Source organism: Neomonachus schauinslandi, chromosome 6, assembly GCF_002201575.2.
Source record: "Neomonachus schauinslandi chromosome 6, ASM220157v2, whole genome shotgun sequence".
NCBI lineage: Eukaryota > Metazoa > Chordata > Mammalia > Carnivora > Phocidae > Neomonachus > Neomonachus schauinslandi.
Window position 1 is genome coordinate 39,875,906 of NC_058408.1, and position 19,819 is coordinate 39,895,724.

Here is a 19,819-nt window from a genome sequence, read left to right on the forward strand (position 1 = left end):
TTTTCTTTTTTTTTGAATTGAGACTCTTTTTACCAGGAGGGCTGTTGTATGCTTGGCTAAAGTCTTTGTTTGAATTGTACCTCAGTAAAGATGGCTTCTGGGATAAATAGGACTAAGGAATAAAACAGTCAAGAAGTTCTCTTTGTCTGAGGTCTAGCTTGAGCAGTATTGTAATTACAATGAATCACTGGCAAGTGGGAGAAGACTTGTCTCAGGAGATAAGGGCATCCCCAAGTACATTATCCAATCAAATCATAAAGAAAGTGGGGTCATCGGGGCGCCTGGGTGGCTCAGTTGGTTAAGCGACTGCCTTCGGCTCAGGTCATGATCCTGGAGTCCCGGGATCGAGTCCCGCATCGGGCTCCCTGCTCGGCGGGGGGTCTGCTTCTCCCTCTCCTGCTCCCCCCTCTTGTGCTCTCTCTCTCTCAGTCTCTCTCTCTCAAATAAATAAATAAATAAAATCTTTAAAAAAAAAAAAAAGAAAGTGGGGTCATCATTTCCATAATAAGTCCATAATTAACCCCATGCAGTGGGGTACGCTCTGGCTTTAAAGGACCAATTTCGTTATCCCAGCAACACACAATTGGTGAAAGTGCTAGCTGCATTACATAAACGCTGGGGAATAATCCCATTTTTTTAGTTCAAATAATCATATGATCATGGGGTCCTGTTATTATCCCCACAGAATAAAAAGCACGAAGACTGTCTATATGAGCTATTGTGGCAATTTCTCTGAAGTTTACCTCAAGTTGTCTAGCTTAGGTAAACAACATTCAAAGACAATCAGAACTAAAATTTAACATCCGCAAAGGTATGTTGTTGAAACATAATTTCTCCCTCTATACTAACCTTCATTTTTAACCAGAGGTAGCCAAATCAGGACTAATATATTTGCAAAACAAGTCCAGCTTTAACATACTTGGCCTAATTATTTACATAAGCTCAGCAAGAATAATGAAAGATCATGTAGAGTTATCTTTTAGAATCTGTTTTGCTGGAACTTTTATAAGGAATCTCTAGATTGAACTTTTAGTAGTCTCTCCAGGCCAGAAGCCACGCCAAGTACTTGCCATCAGACATGCCTGCAATACTTGTAGATTTGGGTGAATTTCTCTTCTCGAGGTCCCCAATATATCCTGAGGTTCCTACACCTGCCAGGAAGTGACATTCTTTACTCATCTGGTAAGGCTGCTGGGAACTCTATAAGCAAGGTATCAGGCCAACATTCCCAAGGGGCTTTACGGCTCCAGGTTTTGTAAAGCCAACTTTAGTTCCTTAAACTTAGTTCCTTCCAACTTAGTTCCTGTTTGGTCATATCTGAGTCTATGCATGTCTCTCTCAAATACGACATTCCGGTCAAAGCCTTGGTAAAATAACCAGTGTTTCAAATGGTGTCCTGTTACAAGGAGAACAGATTCTTATTGAACTTAGGCAAATGATTGTTTACCATGGAAGAAAGCTGATTGAGAGCTTTTGAATTTCAGAGGGTTTAGGTAGAGAGAAATGTTAAATGCTTTAATGCTTTTGTTTACACATGCATACTTTATCACACTTTTTTAAGTCATAGATATGTTGAGAGAAAGTTTACTTAATCTGGGAGAATAAACATTAGAGAACCAGCAGTGTTTCAAAAAAGAGTCACAAAACTATAATCAACTTTTAGTTCATTTAGTCACACTTTACTAATTCTTGTTTAGTTTGAATGCAGCCTTAGTTCTAGAAATTCTTACCCATTTCTGTTTTAATCTTAAAGATATCGAATACCTGTATTTGTCCTAAAAATCCTTTATATGAATCTCCTTGAAGATGGACGTCTTTTTGCAAGAGAATAAGAACTATAAATGACAAAAATTCAGAATGGATATGGTTAAAAATTAAAACATATTAAAACTTTAAGAATTGCATATCATCTCTAGAATGGTAATAGCATTTACCGGAACGACATAACCTGAGGCTTATCATTTGTTTAACAGTGCTTCTGGAGTAACTTAACAAATCAAATAAAAAGCCTAATGAGTTAAAGAGACTTCATTTATAATTAAATCTTGGAAAAGTCATTAAAGCCTTCGAAACATGCCTAAATAGGATTAGGGATCCTCAAAAACCTGATAAAGGCAAAACATAGAAACTGTTTTTTCTGGACAGGCAAAGAGAAAACGACTGTTTGTTTTTTAAAGAGCAGATCAATTAATTCAAGAAAACTTTGTCTGTTGAACTGAGAGAAAGCACTTTTAATCTTACACGAGTGTACTTTAAAATCCATTTATTTCAATCTTAGTCCATCCTCACCACATTTAAAATTCCTTTCCAAAAATTACCCTTCTCAAACCTTCTACAGATTTCCTTTGCATTCAGATTTTGTCCCAAGCCATTTCTCTTCAAACAACCAGTCTCCATTTAGGACAAAATTACCTTTTACCTTCAACAAAAATGTATTCCCATTCCTTATATCTTTCTTACATATCTCCTATTTTTCTACATACAGAGTTGTTTCCCTTATTTTCATCAGTCTTAATTACATTTAACAGAATTTTGCATTCTTAGAAACCTTGGTCTCCAGTGAAAACTAAGTAGTAACCAGTTGTGAACTGTTACACAAAAACTTTCGACGGCAAATTTGTGAATCAGTTAAGCACAAAGCATGTTTACCAACAGACTTAAATATCCTTAGTTTCTTCGCAATAAGTAGTCAAAAGCACAAACCTACGTCCAGTAATCAATGATTTAGCACCTTATGCCATTTGGAAAAGACCTAGATGTCCAATGAATTTAATCCCATTTGTCATCCTAACAAAAGTTTAAAGTTTCAGGTTACTAAAGACTTTGAAAGCTATCTTAACAATTACCCATGAAAACATTAAGCATCATTTTAAGTCATCTTTCTGCTAACAAACTGCAGTAGAGACAACTTGAACTTATTTGGCCTTCAATAGATTTTGGTGGAATAGAAGTTTCATATTTAATGTTGATAACTTTGAAGACATATCTATTTTAAGTAAACCAACAAACTTAAATTAGTTTAATACCTAGTTACGTTCCACCTGGGCCCATTTTTAAAAAGTCAATCAGTTTGCTCCCCATCGTCAATTTTACCTGAGACACAGGTGGGGGAATCTCAAGTGAGCAATGTATGCAGACCACACCCAAAGTGGTGCAGAAACAGGTGGAGAGGGAGGGGGAGACAGAAGAGTACACCCAGAAGGCAGAGAAAAAGGGTTCCTAGTTCTGAAGCTCATCCACTTGGACCAATGAGTAAACGCCATGTTTTTCCACCAGCAAGTGGGAATAGGCAGTCCATGTCAGGCCGGAGAAGATAGGGAATTTCCCCGAAACAAAGGGAGTTTCAGCAGCTGCTTGGAAATATTCCTTAAAGTCCCCATCCTGAGGTAGACTAACCACGGATGGCTCCAATTATAGCCATTAACCTGGGAAATGAGTGAGGTAGAAGCCCCCACATCTATTAGGAGGAAGAGTGAGAGAGAGAGGGAGAGTCAGGGTCCCCTTTGCTAGGGAGGGCCTTTATTTCCTCCAGCAATCTAGGTTTATTTGGAGGAGGCCTATTTAGACAATTATCCAATATGTCAGAAGGGAGTTTATTGGTCTGGCTACCACCAAACACGTTCTGCAAGATGTCTGTAGGCCTGGGTCCTGATTTAGAGCCCTGAAAGCCTGGATGGATCTAGAGGTAGCTCCGTCTATTTGCCTTGTTTCCTGCAGAAGAGACCTGATAGATCCCACCCTGGCCATGCAGTGAACGTTGCAGGAGCTCAGTCTTTTCCTAAATTTGCAATGGGTTAAAAGGCACCCCAAGGAAGAGTCCTTGGGAACTGAAGAAGAGACCATGCTTTGTCGTGAAGGTCATGCCTTATTTTATTTTGCCTTAAAGAACCCGCCGTGTTCAACCCATGGGAAACACTAGAAAAGTCTTACAAGGAGAAATTACCCAATTTTGCAGTACCCAATCCAGAGAGGTCCCCTCAGAGGATGGTTTGTTTCCCATCTCCAGATCCCAGTAGGAGTCAGTTACCCCATACCTGTTACGGAGAGGTGACTATGAAGCGTCCCTACGTATCAGCTCTCGCCTATGAACCAAGGTGTCCCATGGTTTCCCACTCAAGGTGAAAGAGTGGCTTAACATCTTGGGTTGAGGAGGGCTCAGGCCAGCAGGAGTAGCCACTCTTACCTATCCGTCACCTGATCCTCCTTTTCTCCTCTGGATTCCCCCCCTCCAAAAAAAAAAATCTGGCCTAATCATAAGGCTTTGGCGAGGTTAACAGTTTAAACTTCGAAATATTCTTTTTTTTTAAAGATTTATTTATTTATTTGAGAGAGAGAGCATATGAGAGGGGGGAGGGTCAGAGGGAGAAGCAGACTCCCTGCCAAGCAGGGAGCCCGATGCGGGACTCGATCCAGTGATTCCAGGATCACGACCTGAGCCGAAGGCAGTCGCTTAACCAACTGAGCCACCTAGGCGCCCGTCGAAGTATTCTTTTTAGAAGGCTAAGAATGCAAGCGAAACAGCTACGGTCTCTTAGTGGGAGGCCTGTTCTGCTTATGGATGAGGCTTCCCTGGGGTGTGACCCCCAGGGCCAGGTCTCTAGCCTTTTACGTGTCTCAGAGACCCCAAGATCACCCCTGGTAACCAAAGGGCAGGTTCTGAGCGCTGGATTGCCAGTCCTTACGTGTGCTCCCCGATGAATCTTATACAAAGTAGGGAATCCTTGTAATGACCTCATTCTTCGGAGCTCTCTGGATTGAGCCCTCATTTTTGGTCATGTAAACGCGCTTGCTTTCCTAGCCCCATGGTGCCTTATGAGTCAGGCCCATTATAAGCCAATTTCTAATTATGCTTCCTCACCTCACCCCTTGAGCGCTTTTCCTGTCCATCCTGAACCAAGTTCTCATGAAAGACACTTTTAAATGAAAAAGTCTTACATCTAGGGCACCTGGGTGGCTCAGATGGTTGAGCGTCTGCCTTCGGCTCAGGTCATGATCCCAGGGTCCTGGGATCGAGTCCCGCATCGGGCTCTCTGCTCCTTGGGAGCCTGCTTCTCCCTCTGCCTCTCTCTGTCTCTCATGAATAAATAAATAAAATCTTAAAAAAAAAGTCTTACATCTACATAGGCAACACTCTTCCTGAAATGAATCCCTGATTAAAAGGGCATACTGATCATCGGAGATTGGAAGGACCTGAGGCAAAGTCCCTGAGGTGGGAGAAAGCCACTTAAGAAAAGCCAATGAAGAGAAAGCAGAGCTGGGTAGGATTAGGCCAACATTCCCTTCTTTTGAGAAAGGGGGATTGACCAAACCTTTCTCCAGAAGCCTGTCACCTGAGACTTAAGACCAGTGGCCGCGCTATTAGCCTTTAATTGGCCGACAGGTGCTGGGTTTTGTTGCTTGTTAAAAGAGGTCATCTAAGGGAGAGACTTCTCCCAGGAAAGAAAAGAGTCGCTTTTACTCACCCTTCGATGGGAGTGATCCCAGGTTTCGGCACCAAAATGATGCGGGAGAGTGAGGTTCTTGTCTCATGCAGTCGAAGAATGAATCTCTCGGACAACGGAGAGTGAGTAAAACGGTAGAAGTTTATTAAGTGAGGATACAGGAAAAAAGCTCTCAGGAGTGAGAGGAATCCCAACAGGGTTGTCACTGAGGGCTTTTAAGGATGGTCTTTTGTAGAAAGCTAGCCAGGGAACTTAAATCTGTTTAACATCTCTATTGATAGCACCTTCAATGGCTTACTTCCTTTTTAGGGTCTGGTAATTCTAGGTTGGTCACAAGTAGCTGTTAGAATAAGACCTCCCCTCTGACACCTAGGACAGGATGGTCTGGTTTGTTCCCTTTTCTCTGGTTTCCTTTCATCTCCCACATTTTGGATTTTGTGAGCCTGATCACATCCCCCTCCCTAGCCCCACCTGTCCCTTATTCAATAGTACTTATCTTCAGACCCACCTGGTTTCCAGGTGAGACTGTTGAGGGGAAGGAGGGGAAGAGGCAGTGATTATCAGCTTTGTTTGACTTAGTGTTTCCAGCCCTAGCTAAGTGTCTACCATGCAGTATGGACACAAAGAGCTGGTGGACATATGATAGGAAGGACAGCAGCTGAGATCATAGGTGACATGGACAACCTGGTCAATGGGGAAAAGCCTGTGTTTTGGAGCCAGGGAGGCCTGGGTTTGAATTCTAGTTCTGCTGCCTCCTTTCCTGTGTGGCCTGACACATGTTCTTTTACCTACTGAGACTATGACTCCTCTGTTTTAAGTGGGGCTACTTACTGTTGGGATTTCTAGGAGCCAATACAAAAATGGTCTTTTACTCCTCAGTTCTGAACAGACTTTGAGAGTGATAGCAATTGAATTATCAGCTTAATTACTGATAAAGGCAGCCAGAGATGTGGCTTAAATCTATAGTGAATGGCCTAATAGCCCTGTCCTATCAATCAGTGGAAATGTGAGGAGTGGGAATGCAACTCCCCTCACCACTTGCCCCCCAGGGCTTTAGGGTGGAATGATTTCATTTAGGTGGGCACTCAGGAAGTCTTACTTTTCACTCTTCTCTCTCAATCAGATTTTGAATATTTCGGAAATCAGCTGAAATGAGCAGAGACGGAGCTATAGAGGACTAGCAGGGCCTTTATTTAAAAAACCTGTATGTACCTACTATAGCCTTGTGGGCTGTTCTGCCCCCTAAGCAGTGATTCTTTGGGCCCAGGTAGGAGATGGTTTTGTTAATGCTAGATGGAGGGATTGTTCCAAGCAAATGTTTAGGAAACCCACTATTGCTAAAATGGGTTCCTAGCGATAATGCTGTAAGTAATAATAACAGTAATAATAATAATAAACCTTTCCTGAGCCATATTTTTAGAAGTTTAATCTGCTAGATCAGATTAGATTCTGGCTAATCTGGCTTATTTAAGCACTAAGGAGAAATCCAGAGAAAAATGGTGCCATCACGTATCATGAGCGTCAGGAGGAGATTTACTTTACTATTTGGAACAGTTTGTAAGATTCCTGGAACCTTTGTACCTCCACCCCTCTTTGCCATTTTTATTACCATCTGTCTGCTCTCCTATAAGGATTAGCTAGAAAGGTCTGAAAATGGAAAGGACTTGTGTGTGTATTTTCAGTAGCAACAAACAGCGTGAGGTGACCTATCCTGCCAAGGGGGTGAGGAGCCCAGGAGGGGAGAGTGGGTCGTGGCATCCTGCAGGCTACATCTCAGGAGTCTGTGGAAGGAGGGGAAAAAACAGAGTAGCCGAGTGGAGATGGGGGTGGGGGGCACAGGCAGTGAATCCAGGACAGAGAAATTACCCTAGGTTCTTAATCAGCGAGAGACCCACCCATGTTCAGATTTCCCGAATTTAGCTAGACTAAAATTGATGCTTACAACAGCCAGAAAAAATTTTTGCTGGCATTTCCTGATTTAAAAATAAGACTAACAGCTCCTTTTAAGTGAGTTTATCTTAATATTACAGATATTTTAATTTGGATTCTTGGATCAAGTGGATGAAATAATGTAGAAATTAATTCATAAATCTTGGCAACCAGGAAGTGAATAGGACTTGTGAGTTGTTGGACAACACTCCTGTGTACATTAGTTTTTCCCAAATCCTTTGACCGCCGGTATTTTATCCTAAGAGCGGGAATGGGAAACTCTCCACCCCCATGCTCAGGCTTAGAATCCACTGGAACTTGTGGGATGAACATTTTACCCAAATATAGACCTTTCGGTGATTAAGCTAATTTACTCTTTTCAAACTGTGACATCCTGTTTATAAGGAAGAAGACTTCTAAAAAGTCATCTTGAGTATGAACTAACTTTCAAAGTCAACATGTTGGTGAACTTATGTGTTAAGTGAGTCACAACTATTTGGATGAAGATTTTTCTGGTTTTGAAAGAGAAAGTACTTGGAAAAAAATGTCATTTTGGTTTCAATGAAATGGAAACCTTTGAAAAATGGAATTCGCTAGCAAGCCTATCATATAACAAGTTTCCACACACACTTCTTAAGTCACTTCTGTGAATTTGTAGAGCTGCTACCCCCCTGGGCCAAGTCTTAACCATCATGAGATGCATTTGGCCTCCACAATCCTTCCCAGAAATGATACTTTTTGAAATTCTACACAAGGTGAAATTTCTACAATATTTTGAAAGTCACATTATTTATTTGGAAACTGGGCTTTTTAAATTATTTTTTTGTCCCCAAAGCAAGCTGAACCTGTGTCTATTCATATTACTTGCCTGATAGAAAATGTTCTCTTTTTACTCTGACCTTTTGATATTTGAAAATGTCATTGCAGGCCACTCAAAGTCTAATTTATAGCCATGTTATATTCAGTGTTTTATATCTGACTTTAATGTGTACTTGCTATTTATTAGCAGTTCTTCTGAACATATGGGTTGGATTTTTGTGACTTGAGTGCATCCGTGACCCCTCTGAGCATCCCATCTCTGTGTCGTTCTCACTACAGTCCTTATTTCCTGCTCTGCCCTGTTACACATTATATCTTTATTTAAGGATCCTGCTGCGTACTTCCACCTGCTGCTACCTCAAGCACTTCAGACCTATCATGTACCAGTTTGAATTACTTTTTTTAAGTTTATTTTATTTATTAATCTCGATACCCAAAGCAGGGCTTGAACTCACAACCCCAAGATCAAGAGTCAGTGCTCTTCTAACTGAGCTAGCACCCCCCCCCCAATTTTTTTTAGTCCCTGTTCCTTCCCCTGCATTTCCTGTTCAGTGGCTAGTATCCTCTCCCAACAGAGGGACTCTGGTCATCCTAGAGACCTGCCTTGACGATGCTGCCTCTACCACCTTTTCCTTCCATTCCAGCCCTAACTCAGGCACAATGAACTCTTGGCTAGTTCAGAACAAAAGTTTCTCATGGGACTGCCCTGTCAACTTTCCTTCTCTCTGGATCTTTCCATGCACATGGTCAAACGTGAATAGAAGACTTATCACCTATAAACTTTACCTATGCCCCATTGCATCAGGAGCGAGTTTTTACAAGCTGACACAACTCATTTTTTCTAGATTCCTCTCTTCTACCCATCTACTCCCTGGCCCCCATCCATACGTAGCATTAGCTACCAAAAGTCCTTTGGATATGTCGTATATTTTTACACTGAATTTTTCTCTGTTTTGATCTTCATTACTGAAGACTCCCTTTCTCTCTTCTCACCTTTCCCCTTCCAGAAGTAAAAAAAAAAAAAAAAATCATTTCTTCCATGTCCTCTTGTAAGCACTTTTTAAAAAATTCTTTTTTGCTGTCACTTGATCTACCCCATTATGAATGATTGTCTCTGTGAGGCTTTCTCCGGGTAAATTATGAATTTCTCAAGAGAGAGACTTGTTTCTCTCTCTCCTGAAGAGAAGTAACTGTTGGAGCGTTTGGGAGTTACTAAGTGTGCCATTAATATGTGCTGAAGTAGGGATGTGTTGAAATGTATTCAGATTCTCCTAGGTGCAGTTTCTGTATCAAATGGATGGAGAAGTAACAAAGGTCACAGTAAAGCAGAAGAGCTCCTTTGCTAATTTTTTCTTGAGAGCCAAGGATTTAAATATGTGACATATATGGGAATTCCTCTGAAAAGTCCAAGAATAATGAATGGCAGTATCATCTGCAAATCACTGTTTGTTCTGATTAGCCTACCAAGGCATTGTCTCAGGCTTTTGTTATCAATCCATTGTATTGGTGATTTTAGAATAAGAACCACTTCTGTCCAGGTCTACTTTTAATTGATTGGTTAGCATGTATTGATTGGGTAGCATGAATTGATTGGCAGTAATAAATATGCTAAGTTGAATGCGTACCCAAAAAAAGTGTCATTTCTGTCTTCTACTTGTTACAGTAGAGGTGGAAAGAGAAACTACTACACGTGGAATACTTAAGTGCTAGACTAGTTGAGACAGATTATAATAAACAAAAAAGAAACATAGAACAAAGACAAATCATTATGACTTGGAGATGTAATGAAAGGTCTCATTAAGAAGAACGTAGTGACTAAATATAACACTTGGATGTTAGCTAATTGGAATTAAAAAAAAAACTTAAAAAAAAAAAAAAAAACCTAGTGACTGGTTCTTGAAAAATAGATACGGACGGGAAAGAATCCCAAATGAAGAAAATAATGTGGAGGGTTCTGTTTTGTAAGCCACAATTCAGTTGATACTTTTTGCAAATATCCATATTGTTTACTTTCATATGAATATGAAGTTATTTTGTTCTGCTTTATTTTTCTCACACAGGTGGATCAGATATTGAATATCTAGACTTCTATAAGCCTGTCGTGTGGTTTTGGATCCTTGTAGGGCTTGCTTACTTTGCAGCTGTCCTGAGCATGATTGGAGACTGGCTCCGAGTGATATCAAAAAAGACAAAGGAAGAGGTAAGAATTAAGGAGTGTGCAAAAAGCACTCCTATTTAGCTAATTCAGTAAACATTATTTTTCATCTTTGTTGACATTTATTTTTTATTTAAGATTTTTAATATTTATGTTTGGTGTGAATTTGCTGTAAAGTGTAATTCAGTTAGCAGATACTTGCTAAACACCCCTATGTACCAGGTGCTGAGGCTAATTTATAATGAAAAAAGATGTAATTTAAAATATTTTCCTCACTATTTCTTCTTTTTTGTTTCATTTTTTTTTTTCTTAAGGGCACAAGGTAAATGTTATTCCATAAAAAGAAATACAATAGAAAATATTTATGTCAAAATGTCAATAGCATGGAAAAGTAAATGTATCATATAATATTGAATTTTTTTTTACTATATTGAATTATTTCCTTCTTTCTTATGTCCCTATAAACGTGTGCAAGTACACACAGGTATGTATACCTATGTGCCCAAAGCTGTATGCATTATGGCCAAGTTCCCTGTGTACGGATTTCAGGTGTTCAAAAAGATACTGTTTTACCCATTTTATACCACTATACTATAGAAATGACATTAGAATTTTGACCCATGAAGTTTTGGAAAGTTTAAAATTTTAATCTTGTTCTTGAAATTTTATACTTTGGAAATTACATTTGGATTTCATATTTACAGGTCCAGAAGTATTATCAGTTAAGTGTGACAGAGTAGTGTCTTATTACAAATTCTGAGTTTTTGGTTTTTTGGTGTTAGCCAACTTTACCAATATTTTTAGAGAACAAATCTGCAAAACCTGCAACAATTGTATCCATTGTCTTCCTCTAATTATCCCTCCATTTCATTATCCAGTGATGTTCATATGCCAGGAGACACCAGTGTCAAAATCTTTGATACAGCAAGCATGATTCTTTAAACATAAACCCAAAAGAAACAGAATAAGATAGGAAATGATAAAATTAGTTTCTCTCTACAAATAAATACTTTCTTTGAAACTCTTCGTCATATAAGTTCGTATCAGTTCCCACAGTGCCTATAAGTAGGAATTAGACTGAGTTATCCAGCACTTCCCTTCATGGGTATCCTATTTCTCAATTAGGAATTCACATAGTCTGTATGCATTAATCTATATCTAGTTGCACCATAAAACCAAAATCTTTTATTATCAACAAATCAGCAAGACAATGTGCTTGACATTCTGGTTTAAATCATGTAAAAAGTTCTGCTTTGACCAGGACACCAATTGATTTTTTTTTTAAGATTTTATTTATTTGACAGAGAGAGACACAGCGAGAGAGGGAACACAAGCAGGGGGAGTGGGAGAGGGAGAAGGAGGCTTCCCGCTGAGCAGGGAGCCCAATGTGGGGCTTAATGTGGGGTTTGATCCCAGAACCCTGGGATCATGACCTGAGCCGAAGGCAGATGCTTAATGACTGAGCCACTCAGGTGCCCCAGGACCCCAATTGATTTGTCTCCATCTTAGTTAGACTCATTTTGTGTGTGTGTGTGTGTGTGTGTGTGTGTGTGTGTGTGTGTGTTAGAGAGAGAATGAATGTGAGGGAAAGAGAGAGAGAATATTGTAATTGTTTGAACTTCAGTGTACTTTTAAGGATCTTGAGATGCTAAGGGAAAAAAGGAAATTGTAACTAAGACATGTTTTGGATAACATAAAAAAAAAAACCCTCAAACATCTAGCCATAAACTGGCTCTTAAGTGGATGTTAAAAACATACACACATGTTTATTTTTTTAATTAATTAACTTTTAAAATTTGTGTATAGTTGACACACAATGTTATATTAGTTTTGGGTGTACAGCATAGTGATTTAACATCTCTATACAAGTGTAGCTACTGTTTGCCACCATACAAAGCTACTACAATATTATTGACTATATTCCCTATATGCCTGTGGACCTACTCATTCCATAACTGGAAGCCTGTATCTCCCAGTCTCCTTCACCCCTTGTGCCCCTCCCCCTACCCCCATCCCTCTGGCAACCACCAGTTTATTCTCTGTATTTATTGGTCTGATTCTGACAGGCATTTATTGTAAATAAAATAGAATTGAACAGATCTTTTACAGTTAGATAGGAAAAGTTTTGTGAAAGACACATACATATTATAAATACACTATATGTTATATACATACATGCATATATAAATACTAAGACTATTGTGGATCCCAGTCAAAAAGTGTGAAAGCCACTAAGGCACATGTAGAAAAGTGGGAAATTGTATTTTTATGATGCTGGTATAGATTATTTGATCAAAGTTTAAAACCTGTGCTATTAAAAAACAGTGCTTTCTGTGCTAGGACTAGCTGGTACAAAGCATGAACACAGTTCTCCAGAGTAATGAGATAACAATCTGCCTTAGTCTGCTCAGGCTGCCATAACCGAATACCATTGACTGAAGGGCTTAAACGACAGACATTTATTTTCTCACAGTTGTGGAGGCTGGAAGTTCATAATGAAGGTGCCAGCAAGGTTAGTTTCTGGTCCGATCTCTCTCCTCAGCTTACGGATGCTGCCTTCTCCCCATGGTCTTTACGTGGTCTTTTCTCTGTGCACCTGCCTGGAGAGAGAGTTCCGGTGGCTTTTCCTCTTCTTGTAAGGACATCAGTCAGCCCTGTAGACTCAGGGATGCACTCTTATGACCTCATTTAACCTTAATTACATCCTGAAAGGCCCCATCTCTAAAAACAGTCACATTGGGGGTTTAGGGCTTCAACTTACGCATCTTTAGAGGACACATTTGGGGCCATAACACCATCCTTTGAAATAAAGTCAAATTTCTACGTTACCTGGCTATATTTAACATGAAAAACAAGTTCACGTGCTTTCCTATGCGTGATCTTCATGATTCTCAAACAGAAGTAGGAGATCTATCACTGTGTTTTTGTACTTTTAAACACTGCAAAGTAGTAAACTTTTTTTTTTTCTTACTATAAGTCTTTGAGCTTTCACCTGACCTTCGGACTCACATGTGGTTCTGGTGACTGCGTCTGTAGAAAGCTCCTGTGAGTAAAGGCCACGAGCAAAATTTACTGTGAGCCCTCCTGGAGCTGCTCTGGGCGGTTGAGCCAATTAAAATGGAGCTGCCAGTTTGAGCAGATGTGTGTTTTCTAATTTATTTATAATGCAGTTTAGGGAAATGACAGAGTTGAGTTACAGATTCAACAGAGGAATGTGAAGAAAGAAAGGGACAGACAATTTATAACTGAGCTATAGATGATCAGAGCCAAATGTTTTACAAACGGAAATACTACAAAAATGTCTACAGCAATGGAAGAAGGATTATTCGATCATTTTATTTTGAAATAACTCCCGAAAGGGCATAACTAAATAAAACACAACTAAATACATTCGAGTTGTCATCTTTACGTAGATGGACCATGCATGCCAGGTGACTGTTCTCTGTGTATTCCTTACCTTCTGTCCCTAAACCATTCCAGATACTGTACCCTTTACAAACCTCCTACATGTTCAGAAGCAACAAGGTTTTATCTAGTTTTCAGTCTTGATGAATAAAAATGCTGCATATTTTTGATAACTTGAAATTCTGTCTATTAAAAATTAATATAGAATATACAAAATAATATATAGCATTAAATTTGCAAGTGATAATATTAAAACATACATTTTCCCCAAATGAAAATATTTTGCCTAATAATGTGTTATGTTTTTAAAAAAAAATTCTTAAACCATATCAGTTGAGTATAAATATATACATCTAATCATATGTGGCCTTATTTCTGTTTTTTTTTTTAATGCTAAAGTATATTTTGTTTCCAATGAGGACTAATTTTAATGAAAATATGGTTAGAAATAAGGAAAAATCGTTTTTAATGAACATGCTGAGATAAAATATGTTGGTATAGCTAATCCATATGAAATATTTGCAGAAGAAATAGTTGGTTGAAGCAATACTGCATTGTTTCAAAATGCCATACATAATTATAGTTGATCTGCATTCCTCAAGGGAAATAATAATGACCTCAATCCTTTTTCCATGGAGACACATGAGTTTCTGTAAAAGTGTTTATTTGTCTCATTATTTTTAAAAGTTTAATGGAGAGTAGGTGCATGTTCAACAAGAATTGTATGACTAATTATCTTTTCCTATTAAGCCATGTACCCTCTTCTGAGGAAATGATGTTTCCATTTAGAAAATAAAGATTACTTAGGTATTCTGGATAATACAATAAAACCACTATCTGAGGCAGCTATAATAAAAAGAAAAATGTGACCACAAAAGTCAGAAGGGAAATTTTGAAGCAAGCACAGAATCGTGCATCCTTCTTATGCATCATTTTCTACTGTTTACAGGCCTTTCATTTGAAAAGCCTGTGATTTCTGCATAGGTCTTGTATTGATTGATGTATACATTCCCATGTCTGGAGTGTTCCTGTCCATATGTGAGACGAGCACCCCCACGTCCCCCCACCCCCAGCATGCCAGGTTGTCAGACCGCGTGGCCCTGCAGCTGGCCACAGTGAGCAGATAGCCAAGTATCACGTCTTTACCAGTGTCATGTGTTTTACTCTCCAGAGGGGTTCGTGGTAATGGAGATGCTCATGTTAGCAGGTTGGCCTTACATCATAGTCAAAACTGCCTTTGGTTGGGAAGCTGTGGTGCCAGAAGGCTTCCAAGACTGTGCCTGGAACTTAGTTGGCCCCAGGGGGCCTGAGAATATGGAGGAAGGCTTAGCTGGCAGCAGCATTTGGTCTTTCCCAGACCTCATTCGGGATGGTGAGGCCTCCTTCTGTGAAAGAGCTGAGACTAGGCAGCCGTTTTTCCTGTCCAGGATGGGCAAGTAAAGAGCATTTGCAGCCTGAGTCCTGGAAAGGTAGCAGCAGACCACTTTCTGTTATTTCTTATGGGAGAAGGGCTTTGACTAGGAAAGGCTTGTATGCCCTTTGAAATAGGTTAGCCTTAATTCTGAAAACCTGAGGGAGCCATTGAAGGATTTTAAGTAAGTGGAGTGAATGATCTTGTCAACAGTGAGGAAGATGGGTTAGAAACAAAGCTGGAGGCAGGACAATCATTCGGGAGAGGTTAGTGCAGGAATCCAGGTACTACAGAATGAAGGCACTATGGTGGCAGTGGATGGAGATGAAAGTGTGGGTTTCAAAACTATTTGGGGGATAGAAGGAATAGGACTTGGTAGCCCGTTAGCTTTGGGCAGCAACGAGAAAAGGAGGGTGACATCCATGGTTCTCGCTTTGGATGGAATTACAAAACACAGGAAAATGAGAGATTCTGAGGGAGGAATAGAGATGTCATTTTGGACATGTTGTGATGGAACGACGTGTTGGATATCAGGTGGCTAATGTACGTGTAAACAAAGAAGGATGGGAACTGGAGAGATAGTTTGGGGATGTCACCACTACATAAATAACAGTGTGAGTACAGATAAATTCACCTAATCGAGATTTGTCAAGTAAGTCAACAAGAGAGCTAAAAATGGAACCTGGCATATAATACCTTCATTTAAGGGGGAAGGGGTAGAACGCAGTGACTATAAAGGACTATTCAGCAAATAATGTATCCAAATACATTGATTCACAGTCGGGTCTGTTGGAAGGACAAAGGAGTTGGAGTTTTGAAGCGAGGATAATTGAAGTGATGGATCAGATTACCTAAAGACAATGGAGAAGAAAAGGAATCAAACGTAAAACAGATAAGTCACTAGAATTCCCTATGAGGTTGTGCTCCAGGGGTGCCAGTCCTGTAGGAAGAAAAAAGTGTAAACATTGCCTCCTGGGATTGTGCCATGGAGTGGGTATATTCTAAGACGGTTCTTTGGGCACATCAAGCCCAATTTCCAAGGCCAACACCCAGGGTTTTTTTTATGGAAATAGGAGCCCTTGGAGCACAAGCGACAGAAAACTATGTGCATGGTGCTGTATGGGGTTGAGCAGTGTTAGCAGTCCTGATCCTGGGTACTGCTGGGCATGCATACGCGGTGCATATGGACGGTGAGGGGACGGGAGGTGAGCTGTGGGATGGCAGCGTCAAATTGGCAGGACAGGAAAAAGACTGGAGGCGTGGAGACCAGCTGGGAGATTATTTAACATCTAATTCATTCTTAAATCACTCATTTAAAAAATACTTACTAAGTACTATATGATGAGTGCTGCATTAGTTTCTGGGAGTAACTTCATTGGTGCTAATTTGAGGCTGATGTCTTTTTTGGGAAGATTCCATAGGTGGTGCATTTCCTAACTGATCTTTATAATGTTGGCTTTTACTTTTCTTCTAGAGATGGAAAAAGGAGTTTTGACTAAGAAGGCACTTAGTCTTTGATTAGTTCCAAAAATAGCCTGCTTTTACTTTTTTCTTTTCTCACCCCACCCCCTCTTCCTCCCTTCCCTTCCTTTCTTTAACCTTCAAACAGCATATCAGATTTTGTAGTCCTTGCTTTGATTTCCAGCATGGGGCGAGGTGGGGGGGGTGAGGGCGCATTACTGTTTAGTTCAAATTTTTTCTTGGTATATTTTTGTTGTTCTCTGTTGAGATGCTAAAGTAGTTGTAAATAACTGAAGTTGGACTATGGGCACAATATACAGTGATCATAAGACTTCGCAGGTTTATATTTCAGTGCATATAACTCTTTGGCTAAAGGGTAAGAATAAAATAAAATCAAGGCAGGCGGTATCACTTAAAATAAGGCAGATATAAAGGGCCCTTCTTTTCTGTCCCATGGGGAGGGAGGTGTCCCTCACTGTGCTATGGGGAAAAGCTCAGAGCAATCAGACTTTGAGGTTTATCTGCTGGTCTATATTTGACTCTGCTTGGTTGTGCCGAAGAGAAAGGTCCTTCTTTTTCCAGGTTGAGCCTCAGCTGGGCAAGTTATTACCTATTTAGTATTAGTAAATAGAAATTTGGAAAGGAGAATAAAGATAAATAAAACAACAAATAACAATGTAAAACTTAAATTATGCTTTGAGGCAACAGTAACTCTTACACACCAACTAGCACGTGTCTAATTTCTAAATTTTATGGACAGTCATTTCTGTAGAATCAAGACCCCAAATTATGTCTCTAGATCATCCCAGGATTATATTGCATCCATGAACCTTTGCAGGTCCAGTGTTAGGAAGCTCTTACAAGTCAAAATATATGCTAAAAACAAAATTGGATTTGAGAGTGGTAAAAATGGAAGTACTTTTCTTCTAGAATATACTTTATTTCTTTTTTAATGTTAAATGAGATAATGAGGCAAAGTGCTCAGCTGTTAAATAATAATTGCTAATAAGGAAGCTGAAGCACAGGGAGGTAAGATGACTTGCTTAAGGTTATAAAGCTAGTAAGTGGTAGAATCTGTAATCAACCCAGATGGCATGACTCCGTGGCCCAGTCTTTTTGCTAAGCTGTCTTTTTTTTGCTATGCTGCCTCCCAAGTGCCTAAAAAAGTTAGGTATGTATAATTGTTATTGCTATTTTTTTACTATTATTTTATATGTAGGTAATACCAACACATTACAAATAAGTACCCAAATCTGACCCATCTGTTACTATGTAGCTATAGAAAAGGGCTTTGTGAATTTCGTTTGGTCACCGTGTTATGGTACAAGTCAGTGATCTCTTGAAATATAAAGTTGGGTTTTTTTTGTGTGTTTTTTTTAAGATTTTATTTATTTATTCATGAGAGACAGAGAGAGAGGCAGAGGGAGAAGCAGGCTCCCAAGGAGCAGAGAGCCCGATGCGGGACTTGGTCCCAGGACCCTGGGATCATGACCTGAGCTGAGGCAGTCGCTTAACCAACTGAGCCACCCAGGCGCCTGAAATATAAAGTTTTAACATTCTTTTAAATGCATGCAAATTATTTGTATGATTTCTAAAAAGTACATGGGCTTTGGAGCCCTTGGAACTGAGATTTAATACTATCTTAACTATTTACTAGCTTTGCAGACTTCACCAAAATACCTAATCTGTCTAAGTCTCCATGTTCTTATAAAGTGAGATTTAACCTCCTTAATGAGGCTGCTTTATAAAGATTCAGTGGGTAGAGTGTGGGATGTGGCTAAGTGCTTACTAGATGCTTTTTCTTTTCCTCCTGGGTTTCTGAAGTAATTAGTATCAAATTACTATCCCAAATCAAGGAATCCTGTAAAGCTCTAAAACTATCCTTTAGATACCATCATATATTATTGGGAAATGCTATGAATGCTTATATGTCTAAACATCTCATCTGGCTGAAATAAAAAGTAAAAATAAAAGAAAAGGTAAACAAGAAAACATTAAGGTTATGTGTATTGCTAGAATTTAATCACAAACCCAGAGTCCATATGAAATGTCTAGGAAAAAGTGAGTGCAAGAATTTCAAGTATGTTGGATGTTCTATGGACTTGAAAACTAGGTTCTGCATTAAATGTTCCTTAAATCTACCCACATTACTATTATCTTAATTCTTTTCTTGAATTAGACCAGCAGATTTTCTGGTGTCTTCATGTATGGACTGAGGTAGAATCTTATTTGTATTTTTCCTTTTATTAAACTGGGAAGGAGTAGCTCAAATTTTACTTAAAAAAAATGGGGGAAGATTCCTTTCTTTTTTTTTCTCTTTTAGATTGAACCCTCACTATTTCTAAATTGTAACTTGTTTTTGCTCCAGGTATTTCACAGAATGTCATCTCGTAATGGATATTCAGAGTAATTTTTTTCTATTCATTTGTACATAATAGGAAAATAACTTAATAGGTTTTGCCTCAAAGCACTTTATAAGTAATTTTCTTTCGCTAGAGAGCATATTATGGGGATTTAATGCATCAAGATATAATGTTATCTCTTTTGACTGTTTTGATACCGTCATCTGTTCTGAGAATTTGTGTTAGGAATAGTGGTCACCATGAACTTTGCTTTCAAAATTGTTTTTGGACTTTCTTCATCAAACCAAAGTATTGTGCTTGCCTGTATTCAGAGCTAAAATCCATCAAATTTGGGCGCCTGGGTGGCTCAGTTGGTTAAGCCTCTGCCTTCAGCTCAGATCATGATCCCGGGGTCCTGGGATCGAGCCCCGCATCGGGCTCCCTGCTCAGTGGGGAGCCTGCTTCTCCCTCTCCCTGCTGCTCTCCCTGCTTGTACTTTTTCTCTCTTTCTGTCAAATAAATAAATAAAATCTTTAAAAAAATAAAAATAAAATCCATCAAATTTTACAAAATATCAAGCTTGTGTTTGCTGAGAACACAAGCAAGTATGTTTTCAAAGATGGGTCAACAAAATAAATTTGTTTTTAGTTCCTATTCATAGATGGCTCTTCCTAAAAGATTTGTTTGTGGTCAGTTGGAGCTGAGTAGGGGGCCCACTTTGAACTTTAATCAGGGATTATTTGATCATCTTTTGCAACAAAGTGTGGTGATTTGTTTAGTGTTCAGTGGATGGCACCCTAATTGTAGTAAAGGAATTTAGTTCTTCCTGCCTAAACTTGATTTGAACCCAAAGAAT

General features: G+C 39.3%; 1 protein-coding gene across 1 annotated transcript in view; it reads left to right on the forward strand.

Annotated features, from left to right (window-relative positions):
• Positions 1–19,819, forward strand: part of KCNK2 (potassium two pore domain channel subfamily K member 2) — a 225,755-nt gene that overhangs the window by 165,298 nt on the left and 40,638 nt on the right. Inside the window, exon 6 of the mRNA XM_021682561.1 lies at positions 10,250–10,389. Coding sequence (XP_021538236.1) covers positions 10,250–10,389 — 140 coding nt within the window. The remainder of the gene's footprint in view (positions 1–10,249; positions 10,390–19,819) is intronic.